This window comes from Phoenix dactylifera, chromosome 2, assembly GCF_051530095.1.
Source record: "Phoenix dactylifera cultivar Ajwa chromosome 2, Ajwa_hap1_PhDact_Kaust_v1.1, whole genome shotgun sequence".
NCBI lineage: Eukaryota > Viridiplantae > Streptophyta > Magnoliopsida > Arecales > Arecaceae > Phoenix > Phoenix dactylifera.
The window spans coordinates 29963482-29976583 of NC_143191.1; the positions used below are offsets into that span (position 1 = coordinate 29963482).

General features: G+C 46.5%; 2 protein-coding genes across 4 annotated transcripts; one reads left to right on the forward strand and one right to left on the reverse strand.

Annotated features, from left to right (window-relative positions):
- Window positions 1–1290: 1290 nt before the first annotated feature.
- LOC103717066 (exopolygalacturonase) lies at window positions 1291–6878 on the reverse strand. 3 transcript variants are annotated; one of them, XM_089928856.1, is made up of 6 exons: window positions 6069–6878; window positions 5027–5167; window positions 4543–4719; window positions 3546–3835; window positions 3020–3248; window positions 1291–1951 (listed from the first exon to the last, which is right to left on the reverse strand). In XM_089928856.1, exons 1-6 carry the CDS (start codon window positions 6201–6203, stop codon window positions 1727–1729), a joined length of 1197 nt encoding a protein of 398 aa, XP_089784982.1. In that variant the 5' UTR covers window positions 6204–6878; the 3' UTR covers window positions 1291–1726. The 3 variants fall into 3 exon arrangements, with proteins under 3 accessions (XP_089784982.1, XP_089784984.1, XP_089784983.1); XM_089928858.1 differs by having other exon boundaries at window positions 5291–6209; XM_089928857.1 differs by having other exon boundaries at window positions 5262–6209.
- A 2659-nt stretch (window positions 6879–9537) lies between these two features.
- On the forward strand, window positions 9538–10155 carry LOC149768277 (uncharacterized). Its single transcript, XM_089927996.1, has one exon. The coding sequence runs from the start codon at window positions 9538–9540 to the stop codon at window positions 10153–10155; it is 618 nt and encodes a 205-aa protein (XP_089784122.1).
- Window positions 10156–13102: the final 2947 nt, after the last annotated feature.

Genomic DNA, 13102 nt, shown 5'->3' on the forward strand with positions numbered 1-13102 from the left:
GTGCCCGCGTGCAGGCGGCGGAGCTCAGTCTCATCACACCTGTTGAAAGAACCTTGACAGGTTGGGAAACCTAGGGTTCTCTTTCTGCTTCGGCAGTTTTCTGCATGGTGCTTTTCACCTGCGAGCCCCCACCCCCAAATTTCCTCGAAGTTAATTTTGGCGAGTCTATTTTGGATGGAGGTACGTGGGGCAGTGCGGATTTTGTTATTCGGAGCCCATCTGCTAAGGTTGTAATTGCATGGGATAGTCAACTCTTCGACACATCAGTTACGAGTGCGGAGCTGCGGGCTGCTTGGGCGGGCCTTCGTCACGCCCGGTGTGTCTTATGGGCTAGTTCCATTGTCCTAGAGGAGGACTCGGCCACTGTCATCATTTGGATCTGGAGAGGGCCCTAGGGGCAACGATTGCATTTACCCTTTGCTGCGAGACATCTGGGCTATGGTGAGGGATGGCGGGGTCTTTCAGGCTAAGCATGTGTTCCGTTAAGCTAATGGGGATGTAGATTGGACGGCTGCTTATGGAGCCAGCCACTTCGGCAGCATTCTGTGGGCTGGTGATGGGGAGTTGCCCCTGGCATTCTATTTTTCGACTTTATTGGGTGCATTTGTACTCGTCAGGTATGATCCATCCGCCTTAATGAAGAAAAAAAAAGATATTTTTTTTTAGCAACTGTTTTGAGTGCAGTAGATTTATTGCATCTGTGACTTGGCTGTGTTCTAGAGCCTCTTGTAGGTTGCCGTGCCCATGTGTTAAGTCCGTTTGGGATCTATTTGTGGTTCATTGTGTCCTTAAGCAAGCAAATCTTGTCAGTTGAGACTTCTATAGGTAAACTCTTATTTCCGATAATAAAAAGTAAAACAACAACAATTTTTTTTATTAGAGTTCTTGCATCAAGTCATGTTCGGCTGAGCAAGATTTTTACAAGGCTGTCTTGTCATCTAACTGTTGTGGATGTGAAAATCCTGTCTCGACTCCTTTTGGTTGCGGGATGGCGATGATGCAGTACTTGCGAACTAGCCCATCATACTTGGAGACCAGGATTGAGAGAATCCTGTCTCGACTTCTTCTGATAGTTATCTCCACATATTATTTCACTTTCATTGAGATCTGTTAATTGATCCAACTTTAATGTCTCCGTGTATCATTATCATCGTCATCATCTATCAATTTACCAAAACTTTGAACTTTTTTTTTTTGGCATTGATAGACAACCATGGAGATCATTGTCATGCTTAAACATGTCACTAGGCCTCATAATCTCTAATTCCAATCTCATGCTGGATGGTAAGATTGTTTGGTGTTTTTTTTTTTTGGCACGCTAAAAACAAGAGTACCATACATAACGTATATGGATACAATCAAAAAAATAAAAAAGCAGTACATCACGGAGTGCACAAGGCAACTCCGCCTCTCCTACCCAGAGGTGGTTCTCTGAGTGGTTAGCAACAAAAGAGGCCACACAACCTGCGGCCCCATTGGTCTCCCTAAATACGTGCTTCGCTTGGAACACCATCCCACCACAAATCATGGTCCGGATATCTCTCAACAGCGGATGGTAATCACCAACCCCTCCGAAAATTTGCTGAATCCACCCAATGACCATTGTAGAGTCACCCTCCAGAAAGACCTCTCTCCCCGGAAAGGCACGCCAAAAAGAATGCGCAAGAAAGGATGTAAGAAAGAACGTAACCCAGCCTTATAGATGTAGGCCAGGAAGAATGGTTAGCTACTTGCATGGTGGGGGGATTTGGGTCCCGCTGTAGGTCGCTCTGACGTTCATGCACAATGCAGCGACCGGAGCCTGGCCAACGTACTTGAGGTGAACGTTGTGGAGGTTGACGTTCTTGCATGGCACTCCTCTGCTGCACCTGAGCATCACCGCCACCGGAGTCGTCGACGTCCCCCTTATGTTCCGGAAGAAGATGTCTTTCAGTATCACCCGGGACGGTGCCTGCATTCAATCACATACACTCATTGCTATAGTTCTTTTTTTTTGTTTTTGCCGTTGATATTAATTTTTTTTCTTAGGATGAATATTAGATGAGATTTAGCTAAACTCGCTGCTCATCATGTTGTGTTTAAGCTAGGAAACAGCACCAAATCTAAAGTAGGGCAATATCATGGTAGGATTGCTTCAGAATGTGCTAATTACTTCTCTGGTAAAGTTTATCTATTGATGACTTTTGTGTACTATCAGAGAGCTACGATCAAGTTCCACCTTTGTCCAGGATAGAGGAATCTGGGAACACTGGCAGAGGGCTTCTCATATTATTGTGTACCAAAAACTTGCCTATGAGTTTCATCGACACAATAAATTAGAACTAAATATATGCTAAATGATAATCACTACGAGTTATAAGAACTAAACTACCCTTGTGTTGTAGCTTGAGATGCATTAGCGAGTTTAGGATTTTTATTGGTTTAGTTGCTTCTTTTTGGAAGATAAAATTGTAGAGGCATCACCAGTTATTCAAAGAAATAATGCGAGAGTTAATAAGATAAAAACGTTTTAGGAGCATGCGCCTCCTTAGATTTGACGCTAAAACCTCCTTCAAATGGACGGTTGCCACCATTCAGTTGAGCCTAATTTGCAGGCTTGAGAGAGTTGAGCTAGCTTGTTTCATTTTTCAGATTTCTACTTACTACAGCCGAGTTTGGTCGCAGATTTTGGGCTCCCAAACCAAGCCCAAGCATAAAAATAGGTAAAATGAACTAGAGGGCTAGGGCATGCTTGGTTTTAGTCATGATTGATTTTAGTTTATAAGATCTCCTGTTTTCAGAATTCCACAATAGTAGTTTGCACAATTTTACTGTCAAACTAAGTAATGCCTTCAGTGGCACAGAAAGAAAAGTTGAGCCTATGCATGGGAGAAACAGAAGCAGCTCGCCTGCTCCAAGCCCTAGCCAAGTTTCGTTGTCTAAATGCATGCATTATGAAGCTTTAAGCACTTCATGTGGAGACATATTTTATGATCCCCCAATATTTTTTGCATGACATGGATTGTGTTAGCTTGCTTACCTTTGATGCACAAGAGCTGTAGGGACAGTACGTCTGGTCGATGACGATGGGATTTGCAACACTCTTCATGACGATGTTCTCAAAGGTCATATTAACAGCCCTACTAGTTCCTGGGGAATTCTCCCATGTCTTGATCCTTACGCCGTTTGAAGTCCCAGCAAGGGTGCTATCTTTGATGACGAGTCCTCGGACATCCTCTTCATTCTGATATTTTCCTAAACTCCCAATGCTACAGTGACCATATAAAATGAAACTGCATCAGCAACATTAGCAGCAGCTGTAGCAGCACAATTTCGCTCATTTAGCAGTTCTAGATTTTAACTGGGTACACCTGACCCATAGAAGTGCAGTGCAGGATGCTCCCGCCACTGCAGGGTTTAAGAAGGGTCGGATGGAATTGTATCGAACATTAGTCTAAATTTTAAACCTGAGCCTAATCCAGGGGCCTGTTCTGGTTTGGATTGGATCAAGTTTCAATCAGAACATTAAAATATTACAGCAGGATAACTCAAGTAGCAGGGCTGACCTGATCCCATGACCTGGTCCACAACTGATGCCACTCAGTAATACTTGTGAGTTCCCTTGTCCGATGGAGATACAGTCATCGCCAGTTCCGATCACCGAGCGGTATATAGTTACGCCTGTGCTCCGTTCAATGTGAATTCCGTCGGTGTTGGGGCTGTTTGAAGGGGCAGTGATCTTGATATTTTTGCCCCAGAAGTTCTTGCAGCCAACCAGAGCTATGTGGAAGAACTTGCTATTCAAGGATTTGATGTTCTCTACCACAGTGTTCGATGTGGCGATGAACTTGACTGACTGAAATGATCAAGGTATCACAAAATGAAAATATAAACATGTTTAGAATGATGACCTGAATAGCAGATTTGGACTATAGAACTTCTACTGTTTTTTGCAACATCTGTGCTCTCAATGATGCTGGTGCATTCTGAGTATTGACAGTTAGCTGCTGTAACTTCGTGCTAAAATGCTTGTCTCTGAAAAAGACTTTACCCTATGATGCAGAGGGCAACTGTCACATCTAAAGGACCACAGTTGGACAAATTTTGCCATTGCAGTTTGTGGTAGCAACATGAAATTACCACTTTAGTCGATTCATTCCTATATAGAGTTATTCATTCTTCCTTGATGGAGGCATAAAAATTCTGGCACTACCATTCTCTCACTGTGAAACTTTTGAAGTAGCTACTAGCTAAGAAATACTAATTGCACTATGCAGTTAGCTAGCTTTAGAGCTCTAAAATGCACAAGAAAGTCTTTGGCTTGATTTCATATATTATTTCAACTTTGACTACTACCTAAGAAATACTAATTGCACCATGCAGTTAGCTAGCTTTAAAGCTCTAAAATGCACAAGAAAGTCTTTGGCTTGATTTCATACGGTATTTCTACTTCTGGTCAAAGTTGTTAAACTAGAAATGGATGTGTAGTATCTATGCTCCAGACATGATTTTGAAAGTATTAGATTTACTGAAGAGAAGATAAAATGAGGCTTGAAAGTTTACAGTTGGGAGGAGCTTGCAATTTTTATTTGTAGGGCACTTGTTATAGGGCCATGATGCAGCTCCTTGGCCATCGAAGGTCCCTCCTCCAGTCAATGTCAGCATATCCACCCATGCAAATTCCACCCAATCATCACCTGTGACATACTTGCTCAAATCTGTTGTCGCCTTCAAGTGTCCCTGCATACACAACAGGATACTTAAACAAAATTAATAGCCAAAAAATCGTTAAAGATTAAATTGCTCAATTATCACTACGCTAATCAAACGATTGGCAAAGTTATAAAGATGCATTAAGTTGTTGTGCAATCAGGCAAGCTAAAATAGATAAGATCTGCTTCTGAAGCCCTAATGCGATCATCGCATGCCAACAAGATTTAATCAGACATAACACTAAATGCTCCAACATTTTTGAAATCACTAATCTTTAAAGTGAATGCGCTATCTTAATCAACTTCTGATAATGTCACTTCTCCCATGAGCTTGCCTTCATATTCACTGTAAGGGAGCGAACATTTTTGCAAGGACCAGCAAACTTAGTAGGGCCAATAAGATAAGTTCCTGCAGGTATCTGAAGCTTGACTGCACCAACCGCTGCGCATGCTGCCTTCCATGCTGCCATGAATGCCTGAATTGGATAGAGGTGAAAACAAAGAGAAGAAGACACAATTAGGACCACCATAATTACACTCCATGAGCTCATAGCTCCACGAGAGCGATACCTTAGCTAATTGATTAAAAGCCAGCTTACCCATCACCAACAAGGAGACAATCAGCACAGCAAGAACAAATCCTGCTTTTAAACATTGCTGCCATGCTTTTGATGTTATAAGACTACCTTTGATGCAATCTTTCTCACTTTAGAATTAAGTGCAGTACATTATCTCTAAAACAAAAAGTTTCGAACCATTATAGTTTATTAAAAAGGCAGTTATGACTTTAAACAAAAAAAAAAACGACAACCACTGTAAGATTTGGAAGGTAGATTTCAAGCTGATGATCAGTTTCTGAAGTCCATTCGATGGATGGCGGAGATCATTTACTCGTCAATTGTGTATAGCACCATTATCTTCTCGCTATGATGGACCATGGTAGGAAGTTTTAGCTTCAATTAAAATAGGCCTCCTCGCATGCAGAACAAAATACTTCCAAAAACAATCAAGCAAAAGAAACACTTAAAAGATGGATTATTTCAATTTTATTAAGAAAAGAACGAGAAAAGAGTCGAAGGGAGAAGAAAAGAAAGAGAGAGTTAAAAAAAGAAAAACATTGGTCATGATCGAATCATAACTCAGAAACAGTAATTGTATTTAAAACAAAGAACAAAAGATCTACCAGGCACATATCATGAGAAAAATACTAGAGAAAAGCAGATGAGACAAAGTCATGCAACCAAAATAATTCGAAAAACCAAACATAAACAATATTATTAACAAACCCATTACAGTTAAATATCCATGATTCTAGCAATTTTCTTTTTTTCAGCGAGAGAGAGAGAGAGAGAGAGAAGTACACAGGAGGATTTAGACCTTGCTGTCATCAGTAATTCCATTGGCTCGGGCACCATAATGCAGAACATTGAAGTTCCTGGAGCTTGATGATTTCCGGGCTTCAGCATTGCCTATGGAGAAACATATCAAGGACAGATAGAACAAAAGCTTCATCTATTTCTGTTGCTTCTTCTTTCCTCTCCTTTCTTTTTTTCTTTTTCTTTTCCTTGTAAATGAGTTATGGGCTCAAGCATAGGGAAGGGATGGAACCCAGTTTGAGTTTTTTCAACTGTCGTAACTTCCTCCCCTCCCCACACCCGTAGGCCGTTTCCAACCGCTTGTGGAGGCACCTGTCCTATTTTAGTGCATGGCTCTCCTCCCACACATTGCGAGGGAGGATAGAGAGTCCTAAAACACCCAAATCGGAGGCATTTGACAGATTGACTGGTGTTTTCACTATTTCAGTCCACTTGGACAAGAGTCTAGTAAGGTCAGATGAGATGGAATTTTTAGGAATGAATGAAGGAACGAATTGCCTTCCGAACTCATTTGACTTTTACATCGCTGAACTTGATACTTAAAAATATTATACATAAAAAAATAATTTTAGCATAGTTGACTGTAAATAAATAATATAGAAAGCCCATTTTTTGAAGTGATTTATATTTAATCGACTATTATTTTTTAGAAAAATTATGTGAAGTACTTTTTATGTCTTTAAGATATTAACTATAAGAAAAAAAAAATTATAAGCCACTAAAGATAAAATCATGTTTAGAAAAAAAAAAATACCTCATTGTTCAACCAAACATATTTCAGTTTGTCTTCTTTTCCCTTGTCCTCTTTTTTTTTTTTGCTAGGAAAAAGAGAAAAGAGGGAGGAAGGGACAAGCCCACCTCCGCATAGCGGCCTCCACTAGGCCCCACCCTGTCTGAAGAATGTTCGATGCGGGAAGAAATGACCGTGTGTTGGGCACCCCGGCCAGTTTTACTCATACCCTCTCCACCTGTGGGCCGGCTCGGTTACCCCTAGCATGGGGCATCCAGTCCCCAAATTTAATCGACGCCCGCACATTTCGAACCTGGAACCACTTGGTTGGAAGCAAACGTCCCGTTCCAACTGAGCTACTACCCTAATGGCCCTTGACCATTTTTTCCCCCGACACAAAGGAGTCCGTAATGAGCCCGCAATGTTGAAACATTTCAGAGAAATGAACCATGAGAGCCTGGAGAGGCGGTGGGAATCGGCCATGGCAGCTGAAGCCTATGGCAATGTTGCACTTTTGTAGGAATAATAAAAAATAGAGTAATAAATTTGGGGAAAATTTTCCCCCCATAAAAACAGGAGTAGATTCGCTGAGGGTGGGTATGCCCCTCAAAATTTTGTTTGGTTGGGCATGCTGTAGAGACGAAAAAACTTCCAAACATCAGGTATCTTTTGACAGTTTGTTTTAATATTAGGATAGAAAAGAAATGAAAAACGAATAAAATTATCTGCAATATAAATAAACGTATGAATTTGTGATGTTATGTCTTTGAAAATAATGGGAAGATTTTTCAAAGCTCCCTTGGGATGGAGCGTAATTCCTGCGCTAAATTCCTTGTGCTTTCTACATATGCTTAGCTTATGCAATCAACTGCCTTTGTAGTGGGGGAATTACGTCTTACATATCATCTTGTGTTCTAGCTCAAGGTACATGTCCATAGTACGAACTACAAAAACACAGGGTGTATCCTTCAAAGAGAGAGAGAGAGAGAGAGAGAGAGAGAGAGAGGAAACACACTGACGCAGTCATGAAGAAGAAAAGGCAATAAGAAGGAATATCACTGATAGAAAAGCGAGATGACTTAAAAACGCACTGAGACGACGCCTTGTGCGAATTGCCCGTTGCTGCGTCAATTTTCATGCACTGAGCGAAGCATTTCGTCAAGCAGCCGCCGGCAATGGCAAGCAGGATGGAAGAGAGAGCCAAAGGGATGAAGGCCGACAAGGGTCGAGATGTACGGACGGGCAAGAGGTCGGCAGGTAACGAAGCAAGACTGGTGTCGAGGGTGGCCAAGACCACCCCCCTATGGTCGAATGTGGCTCAGGCTCCTCCCTGGCTGCTGGTTAGGACCAGCCATCGCATCTCAGAGTAGAAGCTCGAGGTACTACTGCGCCACTTCACCGACACACATGGACGACGACGACACTGGTGATCCGGAACTTAGGATAGAGAGTGCCGGTGGACTGGGTGGCCCAGGAGTTGCGGGCCAAGGGGAAGCTGGAATACGATGTGGAGGTCTTCCCCATGGCGGCGGAGCTGATCACCATTCAGTTCAAGAGCCGGGAGGATCAGGACGCCACACTCGGGAACTGGCCATGGCTGGTGACGGGCCAGCTACTGGCCATGGAGGAGTGGAAAGCCGATTTCATCCCGGGGGTCAACATAGTCAACCGGATGGTGGTCTGGATTCAGCTTTCGTGCCTGCCTTTGGAATACTGGGAACCGGAGTCCATCTTGGACGTTGCGGCAACGGTCGGCCGGCCGCTGGCCGTCGACGACTGCACAGCCTAATGCCGAAAGCTAGGGTGCACCCGAGTGAAGGTTGAGATCAACGCACTCGACCCACTCAAGCTGGAGACCTTCATCCAGGGGGAGGAGCAGAGGTTATGGCAGGCTTTTGTGTATGAAAATCTATCGGCCTTCTGTTTCTCCTGTGCGAGGATCGGCCACTTGGAGAGCAGCTGTCGGCAGCCCCCCGTTGTGCTGGAGCCAAGGGAGGGAGCGGATCGAGGCCCCTCCTCGCAAATAGTGGCGGAGGCGTCGAGCAGAGATCCGGTGCAACTAGAGGGTGGTGGGGAGCCGAGTGGGGCCGTTGGGCGATGTTTGGCCCCTAGCTCGCCACTAGTCGCATCCACCAGCTGAGGATGGCAGGCGTCAAGGTGAAGCCAAGGAAGGAGGTGGCCCCTTCCCCCAAGTCGTCCTGGGGGTCGGCCTCCTCCCAGTTGAGGCCGAGTTCCCCAAGGAACCGGCCGAGCTCTCCCAAGTCTCCGCCAGATTTTGATGGTTGGCAGAAGCCAAAGAAAGTGACTCGGAGAAGCTCGCCGGAAAAGGGTCTTCAGTCGGTGAATCAAGGTCGTCCGCGGAGGAGGCGAGTCAGGAGAGCTCAAAAGGCGTCCATTGCGGATGTTGCAGTTGCTGCCTGGGTACTCACTTGAAGGGGAGATGGTAGCAATGGACGGCGGCAGCGTGACGGCGGAGGATCGGCAGGTGACGATGGGCGAAGGCGAGGTAGCAAGGACCCGGTGAGAGAAGGGAGTGGAGGGGGCCAGTGCGGGAGCGAGTGGGCGATCTGTGACGACGGTGAAGCCTCTGTGGTCGGAAGTGGCCCAGGTCTCCCGTCGCCCACAGTGGACCTCACATGTGATCCCCGAGGCGGAGCTTTGGCAAAATCAAAAGGTGTTTTCGAAGGTCCTGGAGCTACCAGTGGAAAGGGTCAATAGGGCTCAGGAAGCCTGGCCGGCAATGGCGGTGCTGGCCCGAAGTCTCGGCCGCCCCATTCCTATCTATTGGATCTCGAAAGAAATCAAAACCAGGGCAAAGCTCAGTGGCAATGTCGAGGGATTTCCACTGGCGGTGGGGCATCTGGCTTTCCATTTTAAGGAGGAGAGAGACGTGGTGCTTTGCAGCAGACCGTGGTACATCATCGGAGAGCTGGTGGCCATGAAAAGGTGGCGCCCCGACTTTGTGGCCGGCATCCACCATGTCAGCAAGGTTGTCATCTGGGTGCGTATGCCGGCGCTTCCGCTTGAGTTCTGGGAGAGGGAGTCGATCTTGGACATCACCGGAGCCATGGGACGCCCTCTAGCAGTTGATGTAATGACAGACCAAATGTGGCGTTTAGGGTTTACTAAGACAAAGATCGAGGTCGATGCCCTAAACCTCTATGGCCAAAACTTGCCCCGGCTATGCTACTCTTGCGAGTGCATCGGCCATGGCGGGGGAAAATGCGCATCTCCCCCGCAGGACGAGGCTGGGGCTGAAGAGGCGACAATGGTGGAGGCGGCCCTTGTGGAAGCGATAGAGGAGGGATCTGGCCATGACATGAGGCCGGCTTTCGGATCGTGGATGACAGCTAATTGACTATGGAAGCCGAAGCCGGCAGACCCGGCAGTGGAGAAGAAGAAGAAGACAACCGAGTTGGAGCCAAAGCCAACTTAGTGTTTACCAGCCGACAGCCAGGGCCCCAACTCACAAGAGCCCAGACAGTCTGCGGAGGCATGGGAGGTGGAGATGGGAGAATGGAGGAAGCCGACCAAGATAGCTCGGGGGAAAGCGCTGGTGACGGAGGGCTACGGCGGCGACTCAGTCTACCTAGGAGAGGTAAGTGTCTTCGACCCAGTTTACGTTTCTGAGCTGGAGCCGAGTCAACTCGGCGAGAAGGAGGATGGGCCTCTGCAGGCCTTAATGGGCCCAGCCATGGAGGCCCAGGAAGGGTTGGGTGGGTCCAAGGCCGTTAGCAAGCTTGGGCCTTCCAAACAACGGGCCCGGAGCCCACTGAGAGTCCGAACCAAAGACGGGTCCATGGGTTTGAAACATCGAAATAGGTTGGACCCATACCCATTAGCCTCACTCGCATCCGAAGAGGCCACTCTGTCTCTCCTGATTTCCTCCCCTTCACCGCCGGCGATGGAGAGCGGGCAATCCAAGCCAAAGTTTCACGCGAACCTGAAGCGCACAACTGCACTAGTGGGCGAAGTAGAGGCGCCAGCAGCCGCTGATCTGATGGATCTGGCGGTGAAATCAAACCAGGTGGCAGCAAGGGATGGCCGGAAAACTGGCCACAGTCGGCGGAGGGAGGAGGATGTGATAGTGGGGGAGGAGCTGGAAGGAGCCTCTGCTGACAGACCTCCGCTCGAACAGGGAGCAGGCTCACGGGAAGGTCCATTGTGGGGGCATCACGGTGATCTGGTGAGGAAAGAAAGGGGGTGGCAGAACCCAAGGTTGATCAGGGGAGGCCAAGCAGTGGGGCTCCACGGGGAGGTATGGAGGGTGACAGCAGAGTGAAAGGGTGTGCTAGTACATAGAAAAAAGCTGTGGCAGACCCTAGGAGTAGATGCCCGAACTCCACGAGTGTGTTCATGAACAGTTGGTGGTGAAGATCAAGAAGGCTATCCAAGGCTGGGAAGGGACTTCTAGCTCGGGGGGTTCTAGGCTAGGGGAGGGCAGTTGTTCCCCATTAACTCCTCGTTCATGAAGATTCTCTTGTGGAATTGCCAGAGGGCGGGGAAGCCATCCTTCAGCCCGGCCTTCCGAAGGTATGTTAACTTGCATGATCCATTTATTTGTGTGCTCCTTGAGACTAGATTGTCAGGAAGAAGCTTGCAGAAAGCTAGAAGGGTGCCCCACTCATAGGGATTCTATGCAATTGAATCTCGGGGGATGTTATGTGGGATCATTGTTACATGAAAGTTGAATGTTTGTAAAATTGATGTCTTCAATCAATGCAGCCGGAATATAGTTATGGTCATATCTGATGGAAGTGGGCCGCCATAGGTTTTGTCAGCCGTCTATGCTAGCACTGACTTCAGAGAAAGGAGCAAACAATGGGAGGAGGTTAGTTGTCAATCAATTAGGGACACTCAACAATGGTGACCAGTGATTTTAACTGCATAGATAGTCCTATGAAAAAGAGAGGGGGGAAGCCATTCACTCACAAGTTGGAGGTGAGGGAATTTCAGGAATTCATTATGGAGAATGGACTGATGGACCTAGCTTTCTCGGGCCAAGGTTCCAATAGTGTAACAACATGCTGGTTGTGCTAGGGTATGGGAGTGGATTGACAAGGCCTTCGCCATGGCGAGATGGATTTAGAATTGGCCGGAATTCAGGGTAAGCCATCTGCCACGTATTGCATCAGATCATTGTCCTGTGTTGATCAGCACCTCCTCTCATACTCAATTTAGTGACCCATTTTGTTTTGAGAAACTCTGGCTCTCCTATCCATGATCCTGGAAGGTGGTGAGGGAGGTATGGCAGATACCGGTGCATAGGGATGCAGTGCATAGGGTCACCCGTAGGTTGGAGATGACAAAATGGCGTATGAGGAAATGGAACAGACTTGAGGTGGGGAATATCTTTAGCAAGATTGAAGTTGCCGAGGCAGCTATTGGAGATCTTCAGGCCAGAGAGGAGAAGAGGGGTGGGTTGACTGATGGTGAGCAAATGGAGCTTCGGGGCAGAGTTGTCTATGCATCACTCCCTTTTGAGGCAGCAGGAGACTTTTTGGAGACAAAAGTCAAGGGTTTAGTGGATCTTAGAGGATGATCGCAACGCATGGTATTTTCATCAGGCCACTATTATCCGCAGGCAGCGAAACAGAATCCACAGCATTAGGGAGAGCAGTGGCTAGATCACCGATGATCCAGGCCTGGTTAGGGGGATTTTGGAGGAGTTTTTCAGATTCAGGTGGATAGTGCAGACTAGTAGCAGTGGGCTACCCACCCAGCTCACCCTACTGATCAGGCCGGTAACGGCAGCAAAAATTCTGGAGAGTCTTTGGTCCCTAGCTGAGGACAAGGCTCCTGGCCCAGATGGTTTTCTTCCCTTTTTTTTCAGACGGTATTGGCACATTGTCAGGGTTGATGTGACCGAGGCTATCTTATAGTATTTTAGTTCAGCCATGATGCGTAGTGAGTGAAAAAGAACGTTCATTACTTTTATTCCAAAGAGGCAGGATGCTACAGAGCCATGTCACTATCGACCGATTAGCTTATACACCACTCTCTACAAGATCATTGCCAAGATCCCAGTGAGGAGAGTCAGAGGAATACTAGCTGAGCTGATTATCCCTGAGCAAGAAGCTTTCATTGGGGGCGGAGTGATGCTCCACAAGTGCGGGGAAAGAGGAGAAGAAGGAAGAACAAGAGAGGGAGAAGGAAGAAGAGGTTCTAGGGACGCAGGAAGAAGAGAAGGGGAGGAGGAGGAAGAAGAAGAATAAGATGTCGGGAAAAAAGAAATTCTTAATCATTCATTAACCCTAATCAACATAAAAGTTCCCTATAAATAGGGCCCAATAAGAACAATTAAC